This window comes from Akebia trifoliata, chromosome 14 (genome assembly GCF_017979445.1).
Source record: "Akebia trifoliata isolate Shusen 1 chromosome 14, ASM1797944v1, whole genome shotgun sequence".
NCBI classification, from domain to species: Eukaryota; Viridiplantae; Streptophyta; class Magnoliopsida; order Ranunculales; family Lardizabalaceae; genus Akebia; species Akebia trifoliata.
Genome location: NC_141388.1, coordinates 7003775 through 7023058, shown reverse-complemented (window position 1 = coordinate 7023058; position 19284 = coordinate 7003775). Strand labels below are relative to the sequence as shown.

At 32.2% G+C, this 19284-nt stretch overlaps 1 protein-coding gene across 3 annotated transcripts; it reads left to right on the top strand.

The window, feature by feature from the left end:
• Nucleotides 1–10589: 10589 nt before the first annotated feature.
• On the top strand, nucleotides 10590–18210 carry LUT1 (Cytochrome P450 superfamily protein). 3 transcript variants are annotated; one of them, XM_086422898.1, is made up of 10 exons: nucleotides 10590–11215; nucleotides 11869–12165; nucleotides 12249–12446; nucleotides 12997–13098; nucleotides 14580–14720; nucleotides 14825–14932; nucleotides 15059–15141; nucleotides 15924–16086; nucleotides 16598–16656; nucleotides 17801–18206. In XM_086422898.1, the coding sequence occupies exons 1-10, from the start codon at nucleotides 10694–10696 to the stop codon at nucleotides 17820–17822; spliced, it is 1695 nt and encodes a 564-aa protein (XP_086279024.1). In that variant the 5' UTR covers nucleotides 10590–10693; the 3' UTR covers nucleotides 17823–18206. The 3 variants fall into 3 exon arrangements, with proteins under 3 accessions (XP_086279024.1, XP_086279025.1, XP_086279026.1); XM_086422900.1 differs by having other exon boundaries at nucleotides 10593–11215; nucleotides 17644–18210; XM_086422899.1 differs by lacking the exon at nucleotides 17801–18206 and having other exon boundaries at nucleotides 16598–16806.
• The last annotated feature ends 1074 nt before the right edge of the window (nucleotides 18211–19284 follow it).

Sequence of the window (19284 nt, the reverse complement as noted above, 5' to 3'; positions counted from 1 at the left end):
GTGTTGGGAATCTTCTCTGCTTTTTAAGAAGAAACATAAAAAATGATTGCAACTTTTTTTATAGTACAATCATACTAATGAAGTGCAAGGAGAATTTTTAATTAAGTCGTAAAATGCAATTGGCACTGGGTAATCTACAACAAGGTTTTCACTTTTTATTTATTATAAAAATACCACAATTACCTCTCTCGAGTCTCGACTGTAGTTATTCTCATCTCTATGCGATAATAACCTCTCCTCGGAAACTCTTTTATATGATAGCAATCTCATTTCTCTTTATTTAATCTTTGATACATGTCACAAAAACCTCTTCTCTCTCCTTTTATATTTTGTCAGCAGGACGTCTTTCTTACGTGACAACAGCCTCATCTCGATCTCTCTCTCTCTACTTTTTTTTTAAAAGATTTAATGTGTATAAAATTTTTTTTTTTAACCAAATGAATGATTCCCAGAACTCTTGAACCTGAAAAAAATTGAAGCGCTCCCCAAATGAGGCCTAAGATAACAGTCTCCAAACCGCCCGCCAAACAATCGATGGGTCCCATATGTAAGATGAGATCTTACATGTAATTCGATTTTAATTGTTTCATGATCGTTGTTATCACATTTAATGCATGTGTTCATTGTAGATGATTGAAAATTTTGAGAGATTATTCAAAAAAAAGCTATTCAAATGATGTAAGATTAAAGTCACAAAGTTGGGCCCATTCAGCATTGAAGATCAATGCTCTGGGGCCCATTGAATAACGTCATGTCTTGACTCTTGACTTTTAATGCTCATCGGTCCAATTTATAGTATATTAGTCATGGACTTCAGCTTTCATTTATTTATAGCTAGTATGTTTATTGTAAATTTTACGCATTTAAATATTCAACATGACCTTCACTGTCCCAATAGAAACTAATCAACACATATCTCAAACATACATATTCATGTTAAATTAAAACAGGGTATGGTTACTTACCTTGTGCCATCGCAATATAATCTTTTAATTTAATGTGTTGGAGGTGTATACTTCAATCCATGTTCCTTGTAACCTTTGAAACCCTGATGAAATCTATCATTTTATTGCTAGACTCATTTTTTTCCCTTCTCTCTAAGTGGATCGGTGAATTAACGATTAATAGATCTCACTTCTCTTATTTTGTTGTTCTCCACAAATTGTTATGTATTCAACGTTTTTAATATGGGTAGCGTTATAGACTAAAGTTGAGGGCTTACAATCATTCTTTTACTAATTTCCTATCCATCAAAGTCTCATACTAATCTTTAAAGAATATAGAGTTCTAATTATATTGGGTTTCTCTTAATATTGATATTCCATAATATCATAGAATCCTTATACGATTTGAAAATCAAAATTGTGAAGGTCAACTTAGCTAAGGTCAATGAGATCACACATTACATGAGAACTAACATTTTCCCACTTGGCCCATTAGACCGATTGTGTTAATAGTGAGTTTTAAAAATATTTTGAAAAATGACTCAATTTTAAAATTCTATAATTGAAAACATTTTATACATAATCACAACATTTAAAATCATTAATATTCCTAATATGTAATTATATTTCTTAATGTAATATTTTGATTAAATGTTAGTGTGAGTCATGGCGATTGTATGTCATACTTTCTTTCATGTACCATGCTATCAATATATTCTCTGATATAACCTTTAATCGTGCCCTTTTTTATTTGTCTTGTCAAGACATTTCCTGTATCATTTAAATCCAAATAAAATATACATAATATAATTAAAAATAAAAAATAAATAGAAATAAATTTTTATTTAGTACTAATATTAATGTCAATTACATAATTACTTCAAGATAGTCTATTCTATATACATAAAAGATTTTTCCAAAAGAGTCATCCTAATAACATGTTCTTTGCAAACTTTTGGTGATAACTCTTTTGTCAATGGATCAACTATCATTTGAGTAATACTAATATTATCTATTGATACTAACTATTTTGGACTCTTTCTTCAATTACTAAGTACATGACTTCCATGTGTTTCGAACCGTTTGAATATTTTACATTCTTAGATAAAAACATAGATGTGGTATTATCATAATATATCTTCAATGGTCTACCTATAAAGTCGACAACCCCAAGTCTTGAGATAAAAAATTTCACAAATAAAAAATATGACTCATGGCCTCAAAGCATGTCATGAATTCAACATTTATAGTAGATGAAGTAGTAATGCTTTACTTCACGCTCGTCCACGAGATAGCTCCTCCCACTAGCAGAAATACGAAACCTAATGTATACTTTCCACTATTAAAGCTTTCGAGAAAATCTGAATCCCAGGTAAGTGAGCATATAATCATTCGTCCTTTGTAAGTATTTCATAACCTTCTTTGCAGCTTTCCAATGACCTATTTCTGAGTTACTTTGATATATTCCCAACATTCCAATTGTAAAATTGATATTCAATCTGATACAAGTTTGAGCATACATCAAACTCGCAATAGTTGAAGCATATGAAATATCATTTATCTATTCTTATTCTAAATCATTATGTGAATATTGTATCAAGTTGAACTTGTCTCCTTTTTCGATAGACACATCATCATTAGAACAAGATTACATATTATATCTCTCTAAGATTTTGTTGATATAACCTTTTTGAGACAATCTTAATAATCCTTGAGATCAATTCCTAAGAATTTTTATGTCAATAACATATGTTGTCTTACCCATATCAACAATCTTAAAAATTTTAGTAAGATAATTATCGGTTCGTGCAACAAATCAAAATTACTATTAGTTAATAGAATATCATCCACATACAAAATTAACATAATAAACTTGCTCCCACTGATTTTCAAATATATACACCGGTTAACAATGTTTTCCTTAAATTCGAATGAGGTAATGGTATCGTTAAACTTTATATACAATTTTCTTGAAGTTTATTTAAGTTCATAAATGAATTTATTAAGTTTGCAAGTTAAATTTTACTTTCCCTTTTTTATGAACCCTTCAGGTTGTTCTATATAGATTTTTTCATTTAAACTATCATTTAAAAAAGTCATTTTCACATTCATTTAGTATAACTCCAAAACATAATGAGCCACCAATACCACAATAATTTTAAGTAAGTCTTTCTTTGAAATTGGATAAAAACTCTTAGTGTAATTAATGTCTTCTTTTTTAATAAAATCTTAGGCCACAAGTCTAGCTTTAAATCGTTCAACATTGTCTTTTACTTCGCGCTTGATTTTAAATATCTACTCACAGTCGACTCTCTTACATTTAGGAAGCAATTCGACAAGATCCCAAATACTATGTTGGTCCATAGATTTTAATTCTTATTTTATGGCATCCATCCACTTGATAGAATCATTATTTTTCATTGTTTGTGAAAAACATAATCGATTCTTTATTTATCCTAATATTAAAATTAGATTCTTGTAGATATACCACGTATTTATATGAAATGACAGGTCTTCTCTCTTTGAGAGTTATTCTCAGAATTACCTGTGATGAATCTTTAATTACAATAGTTGAATCTTGATGGAGTGGTGAACTAAATTGCTCTAATTGTTGTCTATTTTTTTTCAAGTTGTTGAACATCTTGAGAACTAACAGTTTCACAAAAATTAAGAGGTGGTAGGATATTCATTCTTATTTTTTCAAGAGTTATTTTACATGATTCAACACTCCCATTAATCTCATCATTTTTCAAGAATCTGGTGTTTTTAGTTTCAACTATTCTCGTACTGTGGTTAGGGCAATAGAACTTGTATCCTTTAGACTTTTCTGAATAACTAATGAAATAGTCATATATGGTATTGGAATCTAATTTCTTTTTCTGTGAGTTATAGATCATTACTTCTGTTGGACAGCCCCAAACATGTAAGTGTCTTAAACTAGGTTTCCCACAAGAATTTTAGAACTATTGAGTAACTCAACATACTCTTTACCATGTTTATAAGTGTATGATTACGTCTTTCAGTTACATCATTTTATTGAGGCGTTCCAAGCATTGTATACTGTGTACAAATACCTAATTTTTCTAAGAATTTAGTAAAAGAATCAGGGTTTTGACCTAAGTCATTAAATCTATCATAATATTCACATCTTTTATCTGACCTAATTATTTTAACCTTCATGTTTAACTGTCTTTCTACCTCATTTATAAATATCTGAAGGATATCCACATATTGAGATTTTTCATGAATTAGATCGATATAACCATACCTAGAGAGGTCATCTATCAAGGTGATGAAATATACTTTTTCACTTAAACATGTAGTGGAAATGATTTACAAATATCAGTATGTATAATCCGAAGAAATTCTTTACTTTTTGTTGCGTCTTTCTTAATATGTCTGATTTACTTCCCTTTAATGCGATCCACACATATTAAGAAATCTATGAAGTCCAATTGGTCTAAAACTTTGTCCTTCACTAATCTTTCTATCCTAACTCTAGAGATGTATCACAGACGTTTATGCCATAAGATTAAAGAATTTTAAGTCACGTTTCAAACCATTATTCGAATGTAAGAAAACTAAAGACTGGGTATAATCATAATTTAAATTTAAATTTATTTTATATAAATCATCAATTAAAATCCCATATCCAACTAAAACTAAACGAAAAAAATAACTTTAATTGTCTAGATTAAAAAAAAATTGAATAACCTAAACTATTTAATCTAGATAAAGAAATTAAATTCATAAATATAGTAGGAACATAAAAAGTGTTATACAAATCCATCTGATGACCAGCTTCCAATTCCAAGCAATAAGTCCCATATAATTAGCACTTGCGTTTCAAAACAGTTTCTCATAAAGATACATATTTCACTTTGTATTGATTTTCTACTTAAAAGGAATCCATGTATCGAATTCATAATGTGAGTCGTGTCTCAAGAATCAATCCACCAGGTATTAGAAGGTATTTCAGCTAAATTTGATTCATAACAACAAAAGAAAGAGACATACCTTTTTTTAATAATCAACTTTTGCATTTAGCACAGTCCTTCTTTATGTGTCTCGTTTTGCCATAAAAATAATACTTGACACTATTGTTATTTTTTTCCTTTCAACCTGATTTGCATTCCCAAGCGTTTTACTTTTTCTTGATGCATTCTTTTTCCATTTCCTTGATATTCCTCAATTCTTCTTCATTCATTGAGTCGTCACAAAAGTAGACTGTTTCTCTTCCTATCTCAATCTTATCTCCTCTTGAATGCATATGTTAGTCAATTCATTCATATTTAACTTATTTTTATTAATATTATAGTAGATCTTGAAAGATCCGAACTGAGTTGGGAGAAAATTGAGGATGAACTGAACCAAGAAGGAGTCATCTACGCTCATTCATAATGCTCTTAACTTTACAGCTTTGTCTATCATGATGAGGATGTGATCTTGTATTCCTCATGTCTCATCGTACTTTATAGTTGTCAACTCAGCTATCAGTATACCCGCAAGTGATTTATCAGTAGATTTAAACTTTTCTTCTACATTCTTCAAGTACTCATGCACACTATCAATCGAATGTAGGGAGGTATTGATGTTGTTAGTAATAGTTATCCTCATAAACATCAGACTAAGTCTATTCAATCTTTCCCAAGCGAGAATCAAGTTTTCTTGTTCTACCGTATTATTCTCAAGTAATTATGCATGTTTTGCATAAATGAGTGTTAGGTCAAGATCTTAAACTCTTAGAGTGAATTGGATATACTTATACCATTATGAAAAGTTCGATCCGAGAATGATTGAGATAGTAGAAGCATAAGAATGGAACGAATTGGGAACTGAAATTTTATAAGAACAATGCTTTAGTTAGTGTTTTGAGTTATATTAAATAATGATGAATTCATTAATATCACATAAATTTATCCTTTGGGTTAAAGTAGGTATATTCATTGTTCACTCATCTAAGGGTAAAGACTAATTTAATTCATCTTATAAAATTGACATAATTTATATAATTTATTCAGTCAATTTTGTTATCTTTGGGTATCCAATCTTAGTTCTGTTAAATTATATAGATTATATAATCTTACTTAAAGTTCAATTAGTTAAATAAAATTATCCTTTAGATTAATCTCATTTACCTAATTGAATCTGCAATTGTAAACATTATTGTTCCTTAATATCACTCGGTGATCAAATTTAATACAATTAGATATTTCATAAATTTTACTAATTAAGGCTATTTTGGTGGTTATAAAATTAATAAAATTTACGTTTCTCCAAATTGTTTAATAATATTTACATAAAATTTTGATCAATAAAAATCTAACATTAAAACAAAATAATGCTAATAACAAAAAAATTAGAATCACATGCTTATAACAAATTCAAATTTTGAGAATCCAACATCTAGAAATATATACACATGTGGAAATCAAAATTGAATTGTTTACTCATGTGGCATCGAAAACTTTCCAGAATCATAATTGGCAATTTATACATATCAAAACCCAAACCGAATTGGTAACTTACGTATATGTATGCAAAACAAAATTCCAAAATTATATATATATATATATATATCAAGGGACATATGAAAAAACATATGTAAAAACAATGTAACATTAATATATATATATATGTGTGTGTGTGTGTGTGTGTGTGTGCGCGCGCGTGTGTAAACCTAAAATCTGTAATTGATCATCATGTATGAATCGAAAATTTTGAAATTGAAACTACATGAATAAACCAAAATTTTGAATTGGATACATAAGGATAAATCAAAAATCTGAAATTCAGTACACATGGATAAATCAAAAACTGAGATTGAGTATACATGTATAAACCGAAATCTAAAATTTTAATGGACATGAACAAAATCGAAATTTTGAAATTGTAATATACATGTGTATAAATTGAAATCTGGAATTTAACATGCATGTATAAATCGAAAAATTATAAAATTGATTATAAGTGATATAATTCAAAATCTGAAATTTCAATATACATGAACAAATCGGAAAAACTAAAACTGAATGTATATTTAAAAATCGGAAATATCAAAATTTAATATGTATAAATCAGAAATTTGATTTGAATATACATGTATATATATATACATGAAAATTAGAAATCCCAACAATTATTGATTGTATATTTATTAAAACAAAAATTCCCTACATACCGATCGATTATGTATTAAACCAAAAATTCCCTAAATACCGATCGCATATATACAAAAACAGAAAATCCTTAATACTAATCGATTATACAAAAATAGAAATACCTTAATACCGATCATTTATTCAAGAAATTGGAAATTCCTAAACAATTTGAATATATATATATATATATATATATATATATATAGGGTAGTGTTCAATGGCTAACTTTTTGGCAAAACATTTTTCAAAACATGAGTTAGAAGTTTTGGAATGGGCTGATTTTTGGTGAGGATGATCTCTACGGTGAGCAGATCATCATCACCAAAAATCAGCCCATTCCAAAACTTCTAACCCATGTTTACAAGTTGAAAAATCGTGGACCATCCATTTTTTGTGAACTATTTTTTATGGGGTTAGAAGTTTTGGAATAGGCTGATTTTTGGTGATGAGATCTCCTCACCGTAGAGATCATCTTCACCAAAAATAAGTCCATTCCAAAACTTCTAACTCATGTTTTGAAAAATGTTTTGCCAAAAAGTTAGCCATTGAACGGGACCCATATATATATATGCCTATATAAAATCAGAAATCTAAAATGCCAAAATTGAAATCACACACATATATGAAAATTCAACAATTATTGTCATACGATGAGATCAAGAAATTGGTACAAGAATTTTATGGAAATCTTTTATTCATGAATAGTAGCCAAGATATGAATATTTAAAATCGTAACTCTGATACAACATATTGTAAATTTTACGTATTCAAATATTCAATATGACTTTCTTTGTCCCAATAGAAACTAATCAACACATATGTCAAACATACATATTCATGTTAAATTAAAACAGAGTATGGTTACTTACCTTGTGCCATCGCAATAGAATCTTTGATTCAATGTGTTGGAGGTGCATACTTCAATCCACATTCCTTGTCGCATTCGAAACCTCGATGAAATCAATCATTTTATTGTTAAACTCACATTCTCCCTTCTTTCTATGTGGATCTGTTGGATTAGTGGTTGATGCATCGCACATTTCTTATTTTGTTATTCTCCACAAATCGTTATATATTCAACATTTTTAATATGAGTAACCGATCCCTTTTATAGACGAAGGTTGAGGACCTACAATCATTATTTTAATAGGTTTCCTATCCATCAAGGTCTCCTACTAATTTTTAAAGAATATAAAGTTCTAATTATATTAGGTTTCTCTTAATATTGATATTCCATAATATCATAGAATCCTTGTGCGATTTAGAAATCAAAACCGTGAAAGTCAACTTGACCAAAGTCAATGAGACCACACGTTACATGAGATCTAACTATGTTTCCATGTTAATTACAATATTTATGTAAATTACATGCACGGAAAAAAGAGGTTCCTCAAAGCATTAATTCTTGGACTTCAATCAGGATGTTTTTAGTATGTTGGTCCCCCAAAAGTCATCCAAACATTTTATTGTATTAATGGGCTCAAAGAATGTGAAGCACGACATTTTTCTGGGAAAACATTTGGTTCGAAACCAAGTAACCAACTGATATAAATATATTACGACTTCAAATATTAAGAGCTTATCGTCCACATCATGAAAATCGTAGTGCTTTTGATTTATTGATTATTATGTTCATAGCACAGAATGGATAACTTAATAAAAGTGTTACTTAGGCCCAAAAGATACCTAATTGTAATCCACCACAAAGTGGGCATTTTTTGTAAGCAAGGTGTCCGGGCCTCTTAGAGAGCCTGACCAATGCTCGGGCACGTGCAATCCTCTTCCCCCACACGCATCGAGGTTCCTAATGGAAGGAGTATCATAGGGATTACTTGGGACCAAAAGAAGGGTACCAGAGTAAAAAACCACGACAAAGTGGGTACGATGTATATTCCTTTTCCCCAGTCAAATGGTTGGCCTCCATTCCTCAACTAGTAAGTAGGGTATCAATGGGCTTGGATTGATGAGCTTTTGGGTCAAAGGGCTAAAACTATTGGGCTTAAACGCGTATTAATATCCCCATGGGCTGGAGGACTTGGTTTTGTTTTTTTATTATTATTGGGTAGCATGTATTCTACATTGGGCTAGGCCCATAAATACTCTGGATGCCCAAATATGTAAAATAAGTAACTAAAGAGACTGTTTATAAGAAAGAACAATAATTCCTTATTTATTTTTAGTAATTATAATCCATTGACATCTTAAATGATACATTTTGCAATTTGGCCCATTAATAAGACGGCCCATGTAGAAAATAATGTGGTTTTGACCACTAAAAGCGAAATGCCGGTTCCTGCCGATAAAGTGTTTCCGCCTAATTGCTACATTTTTATTTTTATTTTTAAATAATTTTCATTTTTTCATGGTTTAATTAATTTTAATTGATTAAATAAACATCCTATAATTTTTGTTTATTCACCTCTAATGTTATATCCTCACTATTATAATGAGAGAAGGCAGAGTAAAAGTGGTTCGACATCAAAATTTAGATTCTAAAAATGCCCCATCTTAACATGTAAACTTAATATAACTATGGTCATTTTGGTCAACAACCAAGAAAATTGCATTGCATGTCTAGGTCACAACTTTATAAACCCTTTTGTTACATGCAACCTTCTAGTAATTTATAATGAGAGAAGGTTAAGTATTACGGACACAAATCTATATTAATCAATTATTTAAATTGTCAAAATACACTTGTATTGCATTAAATGACACAAGACCTTACAAAGCTAGATCATCCATTGAAAATTTTAAAATAATCTTTAGAATTAATTATAAAGAAAATTCTAATCCAATATAAATATTATTTTTTGTAAATCGTCATATGCATTGTACGGTACTCTCAATGGACTCGACCTCGTCTTTCTTAGTAGCCCACCATTGGGCTTTGTCGAAAAAGGACATGTGTTTAGATTTTGGGTAGGGCCTCGACAAACCTATTTAATTAGAGGGTGAAACTCAAGCTTGGGAACGAGCACGTCGGGAGGTCCTAACTGTCCTACTCCATTAACAACAAGTCTATTTGTACAAGGGCCCCAATACATCTAGGCTAACTGCTCAACTCATTGTTACCTGTAAAGGTGAATTTTTTAGTCCAACACACCTTCGAATGTGCCAACTTAGTTAAGTTGGTAAAGACATGTTAAGTGTTCATCGCATGACTTAGGTTCAAATCTCATTGAATTCACTTTCGTAATGACTATTTACCATCTTATGTGGTTAATCAAAAAGAAAAAAATAGTCCAACACACTAAGTGCCATAGAAAGGGATGAGTACTGCTCACACAAAATCAAAATTCTATTAGTTTTTTATTATTATTATTTTAATTACAAAAATACTCTTTCATGACAAAACACTACACATTCTAAATTAAACTTTTTATTTAAAAAAATAAAATGTTGAAGTAACATTTAAAAATTTTAAATTCTTATCTACCCTATTGTAGGTAGGAAAGAAATCACATAAATGTCTATTAACCCAATCCAAACACAGGTGTCCTCATACATGGTTGGAACAGAGAAGGAGAGAGGTTTGGAAGTCTAACTAACTTCTCTTCTCTTCTCTTCTCTCAGTTCACTTCTATCATGGCAGTTTCACTCTCTTTCACATCTCTCTATCCTTTCTCAAACCCTAACTATCAAAGCTTTCACAAACCTACCAATTTCTCTCCAAGAAACCCATCTCATTTCCTCTCCATCAAATCCTCCTTAGAAGAAAACTCTTCTTCTTCTACAAAGAAGAAGGTGAGCAGTAATGGAAACAATGGGTCATGGGTCAGTCCAGATTGGCTCACATCCCTAACCCGTTCCCTTACAAATGGAATGGGTAATGATGATTCGGGCATACCCATTGCAAATGCAAAGCTTGATGATGTCTCTGATCTTCTTGGTGGTGCCCTTTTCCTCCCGTTGTTCAAATGGATGAATGAGTACGGACCCATTTATCGTCTCGCCGCGGGACCTCGTAATTTTGTTGTAGTTAGTGACCCAGCTATTGCCAAGCATGTGTTGAGAAACTATGGAAAGTATGCTAAGGGACTTGTTTCTGAGGTCTCTGAGTTCTTGTTTGGGTCTGGATTCGCCATTGCCGAAGGCCCACTTTGGACGGTATTACCCAATTTTCTGTTTATTAATCGATTTTCTTCACTATGAAGTTGTTTTAACCTGAACTAAGTTAAGTACTTGTAGACAATTGGAATGAAATTTCTCACTTGTTGGCTAATTAAAGAGGTTAGTTTCACTATTCTGATGTTGTGTTCATCTAGAAATCAAATTGTAGACTGTGTTCTCATTATGAAATACAGTCCAAAATCTTGTTCGGCCCAATTATTGACCAAATTTGGAGTGGAATCAACAAAAACATGTCTCGTTTGATAACAATATGAATTCTTGAATAGACCTATTGAGTTTCGGCTCAATTATCAACCAAATTTGTGTTCTCATTATGAAATGCAATCCAAAATCTTGTTGAGACCCACTGAAATTTGGCCGAATTATTGATCCAATTTGGAATGGAATAAAAAAAAACATGTCTTGTTTGAGATCAATATGACTTTTTGAATTGACCCCAAAAAGCTTGACCCAATTGGCTTTTGAGTTCAGCTGAGATTTTTTGTTTCTGAATTCTGATTTTTGTTCTTCTGCTCAGTTTCCATGTTTTGAAACAATAAGAATTCACATTTGAAAAAAAAAACAAAAAAATATCTTATTATTAGTATCGAAATCATCCTTTTTTGAGCACAAAATCTGATTTATGATAGGTGAGACGCAGGGCTGTGGTTCCATCTCTTCACAAGAAATATTTGTCCATAATGGTAGATAGGGTATTCTGCAAATGTGCTGAGAGGTTGGTAGAGAAGCTTAAATCGGATGCAGTAAGTGGTGCTGCGGTGAACATGGAGGCAAAGTTTTCTCAATTAACATTAGATGTTATAGGTTTGTCGGTGTTCAACTACAATTTTGATGCACTTAATGCGGATAGTCCTGTTATTGATGCAGTTTACACTGCATTAAAAGAGGCCGAAGCTCGTTCAACAGATCTTTTACCTTATTGGAAGGTAGGTTCTTACCTTCATTCCACACCATTTTCTCTTGGACATGAAAATAATGTCTCTGGGATTTGATCTTATTCATTTTCCAGGTTCAACTTTTATGCAAGATAATTCCAAGACAAATAAAAGCTGAGAAAGCGGTTACGGTGATCAGGAGAACCGTTGAAGAGCTTATTACTCAGTGCAAGGAGATTGTTGAAGCTGAGGGTGAACAGATTGATGGAGAGGAATATGTCAATGACACGGATCCAAGTATCCTCCGCTTCTTGCTTGCTAGTAGAGAAGAGGTCTGTCAAATTTTAAAAAAAAATGTTGTACCGTCGCTTACTAATATAGAAATAATTTTTTTTATAATGATTATGCTCTGATTATTATTTCCAATATGCATGATACTTAAAATTCAAGACAGTTTATCGGTAATTTATGATGTAAATCAGACATCTAGAATCTGTCTACTTGCTCTCAATATTTGGGCATTTTGAGAAGGAAAACCTTCCTCATAACTCGGATTCAATTGTTTCAAATTAGATGGAAGAGCTTACAAAATTGTAATGGCTGGTTTCAATTTGTGAAGACAGATGTGGTACTAGTTCGTAAAAACTAAAAAAGTACCTCTGTCCCATTGTTAGTTAGATCTTTTTGGATTCTGTTACATACACTACAAATCGTTTTCTGTTTTAATCCACTGTATCTACCCTAATTAAGATGAGGATGGGAACTTCATTTTTTGGTATTTCTCCATTTTTTATTCTGTCTTGCTTTTGGATTTCTTGGAATTCAAATATTTGCTTTTCTTAATTTACTTCATATTTAATTTGACAGTTCCATATTTTTTAGGTTTCAAGTGTACAATTACGAGATGACCTTCTGTCAATGTTAGTTGCTGGCCATGAGACAACTGGTTCAGTCTTGACATGGACAGTATATCTTCTAAGTAAGGTATCAATACAATTTTTTCTGGTTTCGACTGCCATTTATATTTCCCTTTTTCTTCAATGTCAGAAAACTTTGATAAGTTTTTAGTATAGGAATGCCAAGCCTAACTCCATAAGTCATGGATACAAAAGAAACTATTGAAACTGTAAAAGGGTCCTTTACCAAAAAAATTGGAAAAACGAACAAATAAACTATACTCATACTCGAATTTTGCCAAAGTGGCAGAAATGAGTTGAGCCAGCAGGGCAGGTTTTCTTTGAGCTCCTAGGCTTTGGATTTGCTGGATATGCATGCAGATTGGACCAACATCTGAATCGAACAAGATGAGCCTGTGCCTACCTCAGCTTGACAGTGATTCGTCCATTGTTTTAAAAGGCATTTGAGGCTCACGCCTCAATTCACAGCTTGAGATTTGCTTCCCTAAACTCATGGGGGCTTATTAAAAATGCAAAATTACTGAGGCATATGTGATTTCCGCTAAGGCTTTTGAAAGGTGTACGGTTCATGCCTTATTTAACGTATCCCATGCAATGTGTGCCACCTCACGCTCATATATTGGTAGATGTTACTTTAGGTGGTTGTACTTAAAATCTTCATCGTCTACTCCTCATTTTTTTACATTAAAATATTCATTTCTTTTTTTTTTTTTTTCCTCTCTTACATTTTTTATTTATAAAAGAAGAATTTATTCAAGGTAAATTTCAACAAAAAAGGACCACTTCTCCCCCTCATAGAAAGCAGATCATTTTTTTCTCAGAAAACTTTTTTCATTTTTTTTTAATTTGTACTATACTTACTCTATGTCTAGATAGGTATATTAATGAGGCCTACACCTCATGTGTTAGTTCTTCGAGGCATTTCACCTCGCACCTCCATGTTATTTTCTTGGATAATTTTTTAAACAAAGCTTGAAAGTGCTCTGCTTGACTACACCCCTATTTGCAAACTGTTCCTGATGCCTTGATCAGGTCAAAACTGTCATGGCCTATATCCAAGTCATTATTATGTAGATGTTATTAAGCTAGAAACCCTATTGAGCTTTAGTTTTAAATGTTTAGCTTCATCATCTTGACGGTCTCTAGCAGTAAACTATTCTATCCAGCTGAGCATATTTTCAGGCTCAGATCATGGTGCCAAGACTGAGCCGAGCCGAGCCGAGCTCAAGTTTCATTGCATTTTAAGACTATTATAATACATGTATTGATATAATATGAAATGATGGCCTATGATGAGCTTTGGGCTCCCTGGCTCTTGGATTATTTAAAAAAAAAATCTTAGTTCATCTTCTTGAAGACCTTGGAATTAGACAATCTTTATTACAATCTCTTAATATTTCTATGATCTTTAACATCAGTCTGAAACAATGTATCATTATATTGTCGTGTATGTTATGTATTTATATCCAAATGTCATCTTGGCAGGAATCTTTCTACATTACTGATTAAGTTCTTTTTTTTTTTTTTTTTTTTTTTCCCTTTTTCTAGGATTCATCCTCTTTGAGGAGAGCACAAGAAGAGGTTGACAGAGTTCTCCAAGGTAGACTTCCTACCTATGAGGATATAAAAGAGCTAAAATACTTAACACGCTGCATAAATGAGTCTATGCGCCTCTACCCGCATCCTCCTGTAGGTTGCAACACAACTTTTCTACTTGTATTTGAGTTAATAGTATGGGTTTTTCCTTTTTTATTGACATCGATCTTTTTGGTCCCATATTCTACAATTTGTAGGTCTTAATAAGGCGGGCTCAAGTCTCTGATGTCCTTCCGGGAAATTATAAGGTCAATGCTGGTCAAGATTTAATGATTTCAGTATACAATATCCATCATTCCTCACAGGTATCTATTTGATGTGAATGGCTTCAAGCACAATCATGTGTTCAGATTTTTGAACCGAGATGAAATTAAGAATTAGGTGTGGGCGTTATGTGCTAATTCTGCTATGATGGGTTTTTTCCTTTTGAGGTTTGGGAGAGAGCAGAAGAATTTGTGCCCGAAAGATTTGATTTGGAAGGGCCGATGCCTAATGAGATAAACACTGATTTCAGGTCTGTTTTTTCTCTAGATCTTTCTATGGGTGTGTTTGGAAAAGCAGAAAATTGGGTGAGCACAGGTCTTCAGGTGTCTGTAACCTTGCAGAGCCCATTTTTGGGGCCCATTTATGTGGCATTTTTGCCATTACGGCCTTATAATTGTGCAAACGTATTATTTTTATTTTTGAAAGTCTGCCTACTGTGAGTGACAAGTGCCTACCTAGTTAGCCCAGGACTGGCATTCCTAGCAAGCCCTAAAGATGGTGCAACGAGCCGCTTAGAAAGCTGCTATTGGCATCCCAACTTTTACTTATTACACCCAATTAAAGATTAAAACACACCATTCAAGCATTACAAAGGTTTGACTCAAATTATTATCTCAACATTACAAAACATTATAGCACTTCAAACAATTTCAATAGTTGTTTACAATTATGATTAGGCTCACATAAAATCTTAAACCAAAAAATAGAAATCTTGCAATAAAAGAAAAGAGAACTTCTATTTGTACCCCAACTTTTACTTATTCTCAACCATTTACTTGTTTTCTTTATTTTTAATTGGGGTGTAATGAGTAAATGTTGGAGTGCCAATAGCAGCTCTCTTCTTTTATTCTAATTTGAGATTACAAGAAGTGTTAAGAAACCTTCACCCTTTGTTTGACCAAAAACTTAGATATTTGTGGGAGCAGCCAATTATTCTTCTGCCCCATAGCTAGTTCATTACGTTCTACTTCACAGTTATGCGATCATGTTTAACACTAGTTGCATTTCTAACCTGTGAGAGCATATCCGCAGATTCATTCCATTCAGTGGGGGCCCCCGAAAGTGCGTTGGTGATCAGTTTGCTTTGCTTGAAGCCATTGTCGCACTTGCGATTGTTGTGCAGCACATGAATTTTGAGTTGGTTCCTGATCAGAATATTAGCATGACTACTGGAGCAACTATTCATACAACAAACGTAATATTTCTTCTCTCACACGTGTACATAAATGTCCACTCACCCACCCAATGCACGCCAAAATTATTTTCTCAAAATTGCTGATTTATTAGTGATTTTAGAAAAAAAAATGCATTTTGATTGTTGTAAAAAGAAAGTTGTTCAAGCTGACAAGAAATAAATCTAATATCTGAGCTGGTAGGCTGGTAGGTCTGTCTACTAATGGTACACACACATGTGGTGCACATAAATAAGGTGGGTTCCTACCTTATGTGCCAAAATTCAACCTAAATAGAGGATCATGACCATTTGGTTTGTTGCACTCTTTCGGACAGTCAGAAAAAACATCAAAAGAACGGGTCTATAGATCAGATGGTTTCTAAGTAACCATTTGATTGGATCAATTATTCACATAAAATATCTCTAGATGGAACCCATTACTAATGACCTCCGCCTTCTGCACAAGCACATGAATAATGTTTGTACTTCATGTAGAGAGATTTTTTTTTTTTAAATTGGCACTATGTTCCAGGGCTTGTACATGAAACTGAGTTTACGGAATGCTCAACCTGCATTTGCAACATCTTCAATGTAAGTAGGCCTTGTAAATTTTTGTACTTTTGTGTTTTGTCTATTTTTTGCTGTACTGTATCACATTGAAACAAATGAACCTTATTGTTCATTTTCTTCTCAATCCTATTTCTAATGCTAAATGATCTTGTCCCATTGATGGAACATGTACATTGTAGATCAAATATATTACTTCAGTGATTGACAGAGCAGTGAGGACTAAATTTTGAAAATAGCTGATAATTAGAGTGCTTGGAATACAAAAAATTCTTGTCCCATTGACAGAACATGTACATTGTAGATCAAATATATTACTTCAGTGATTGACAAAGCAATAAGGACTAAATCTTGAAAATAGCTGATTATAAGAGTGCTTGGAATACAAAAAATTCTAGCCATAATGTCGCCCTTGTTTTTAATCGAAGCCTATTGGTGTTAAATAACATATTTGGGGTCTTTGAAGGAGGAAGACATGCATATATAGAGAACAAACTTTAGACATTGGGCACAATTGAGGATCAAAGATTGGAGTGAGTTCATATCTGCTTTCATTATCTCAATGCACGTACTTTTGGGTCATTCTTTTGCTATTTTAGAGCTTGCAACTTGTACGTTCATTTTAATTGGGCTTGTACTCAGCCTTCATTGAACGTGTGCAAATAATCTTAATTGACTTTCTTGTGCTTTAGTGCATATTGGAGTTATTCTTATACTTTCTCGAATGCATTTATTTCTAAATTTATTTTTCCTAGTCTTTCATTCTTCCATCTTAACATCTGTATTTGTCTGATATGTTCATTCTTCTAACATGTTCCTTCTTAAAAGTTCTACATTAAAACTTCATAAAGCATAGGTGGTCTGATAATCGTTTGATAGAATTTTCCTTTTAATTTGATTGGTATGTGTTAGTTGCACATAACACTACAAAAGCCCACCATCCACTTTTGCTGTCCGATATTTGATCTAATTGATCTAGTAATGAAAATGGCTGTTTTGAGTTTTGACTAGTGGAATTGTTGAATCAACTCGAGCGGGTCAACTATGATTTGAGTGATGAAGGTTTTTAGACAATATATACGAACAAACATCAACATGACAAAAGAACTCCTGATTCTCGACTTTCATTTGTAAAATTGGGGAATTTTTGTGTTTTGTGGGACACTAGTTCTCGGGCCAAACGCACATGAGAAATCACCCGAGTTCAGCTTCTTTACACGCAGTGCAAAATCCATGGTTGAAGATGATGCCATAGTGGAACAAAGGTGTCTTTGATCCGGATCAAGTTGTTTCGAGTAGAGTTGAATTGGACCCATACTGAATCCAAGACATATTGGGATTAAAATTGGATTCAATTTGATACTATACAAGATCTTAGTCTTAATTGATCAATTCGTTATTAGATATCAATCTTTGAGTTTGAATCCGCTCTAATAATAATCCAATCTAGAACTGTTTCGATGAGACTTGGGTTACATTCAAATTTGATTTGGTACTGTTAGATCATATCAAGAGACTTAGAGTATTATTGTGGAAATTTTTTTTTTTGAGATCTTATTATATCAACCCTAATAATATATATCCTATTGATATTATCTCAAGGATAAATCTTCACCGTCAAATTTTACTTGTTTATGATTATGATCGATGCATCTCCTATTAATATTTTTCTAAAGGCCAAATCCCAACCGTTGAATTTTGCACTTGTACGATTGAGATCGAGTGTCTTTTCACGATCACGAGTATTTTTTTTGGTAAATCAACAAAAAAAATATCATTAAATAATGACAATAACTTTCCTAACTTTTTGTTCTAATATGAACTTGTCCTCACAGAATAAATTGGTTCAACTAATGTCCAAAAATCAAGTTTGTATCCTATTTCAAAAGTTAGTTGGATTATCGATGTGGGTGCATGTATGTATTTTCCGATTCGGTCAACTTTAGTAACTCCACATTAAATCTGACAATGAATTCGAATAGTTAAAATCTAATAATTAGATCCATTGATTTAACATCAAAATCTAATAATTGATGTAAGATAAAATTTAGAATATAGCTAAAGTGACCTTAAGATTGGACCTCACATGGCACACCCTGGCAGGTGTGAAAGTATATGAGGACCTTAGATGTTTTTCTCTAGATACAAGTGATAATTATCTATGACCCCTATCCACTTTCACATCACGATGTGCCATATGAGGTACTCTAAAATTTACAAATCTTTGCCTTTGTCATTCATTTATATATGCTTTTGAAAGTCTTTATGTCAAATCTACATTATATTTTACTAAGAATTGTAATATATGATTCTTTTTAGATTTCATGGACGCTTGTAAATGTTTGGTACCTGAAAAAGGTTAAGGTTTTCACATTCTCGAATTTGGGACGATTAATAGGGATTTTTCAAGATATAATGTTACAAAACTTGAAAATATATCAGGATTATGTGTGAATATATACATGGATTCCATTTCCATGAGTCTATAGATTCAGAGCGGATTTACAGTGAAGGTCACTTGTCCTCACAAGAATTTTCAAAGTCTAAAGATTAGTGAGTTATTATGACAGATTTTAACGATGGATTAAAAAAAATCTATCTCTCACTCTTAGTTGTCTCCCAAAAAACTTGGTTTCCCTCACATGTGCAAAA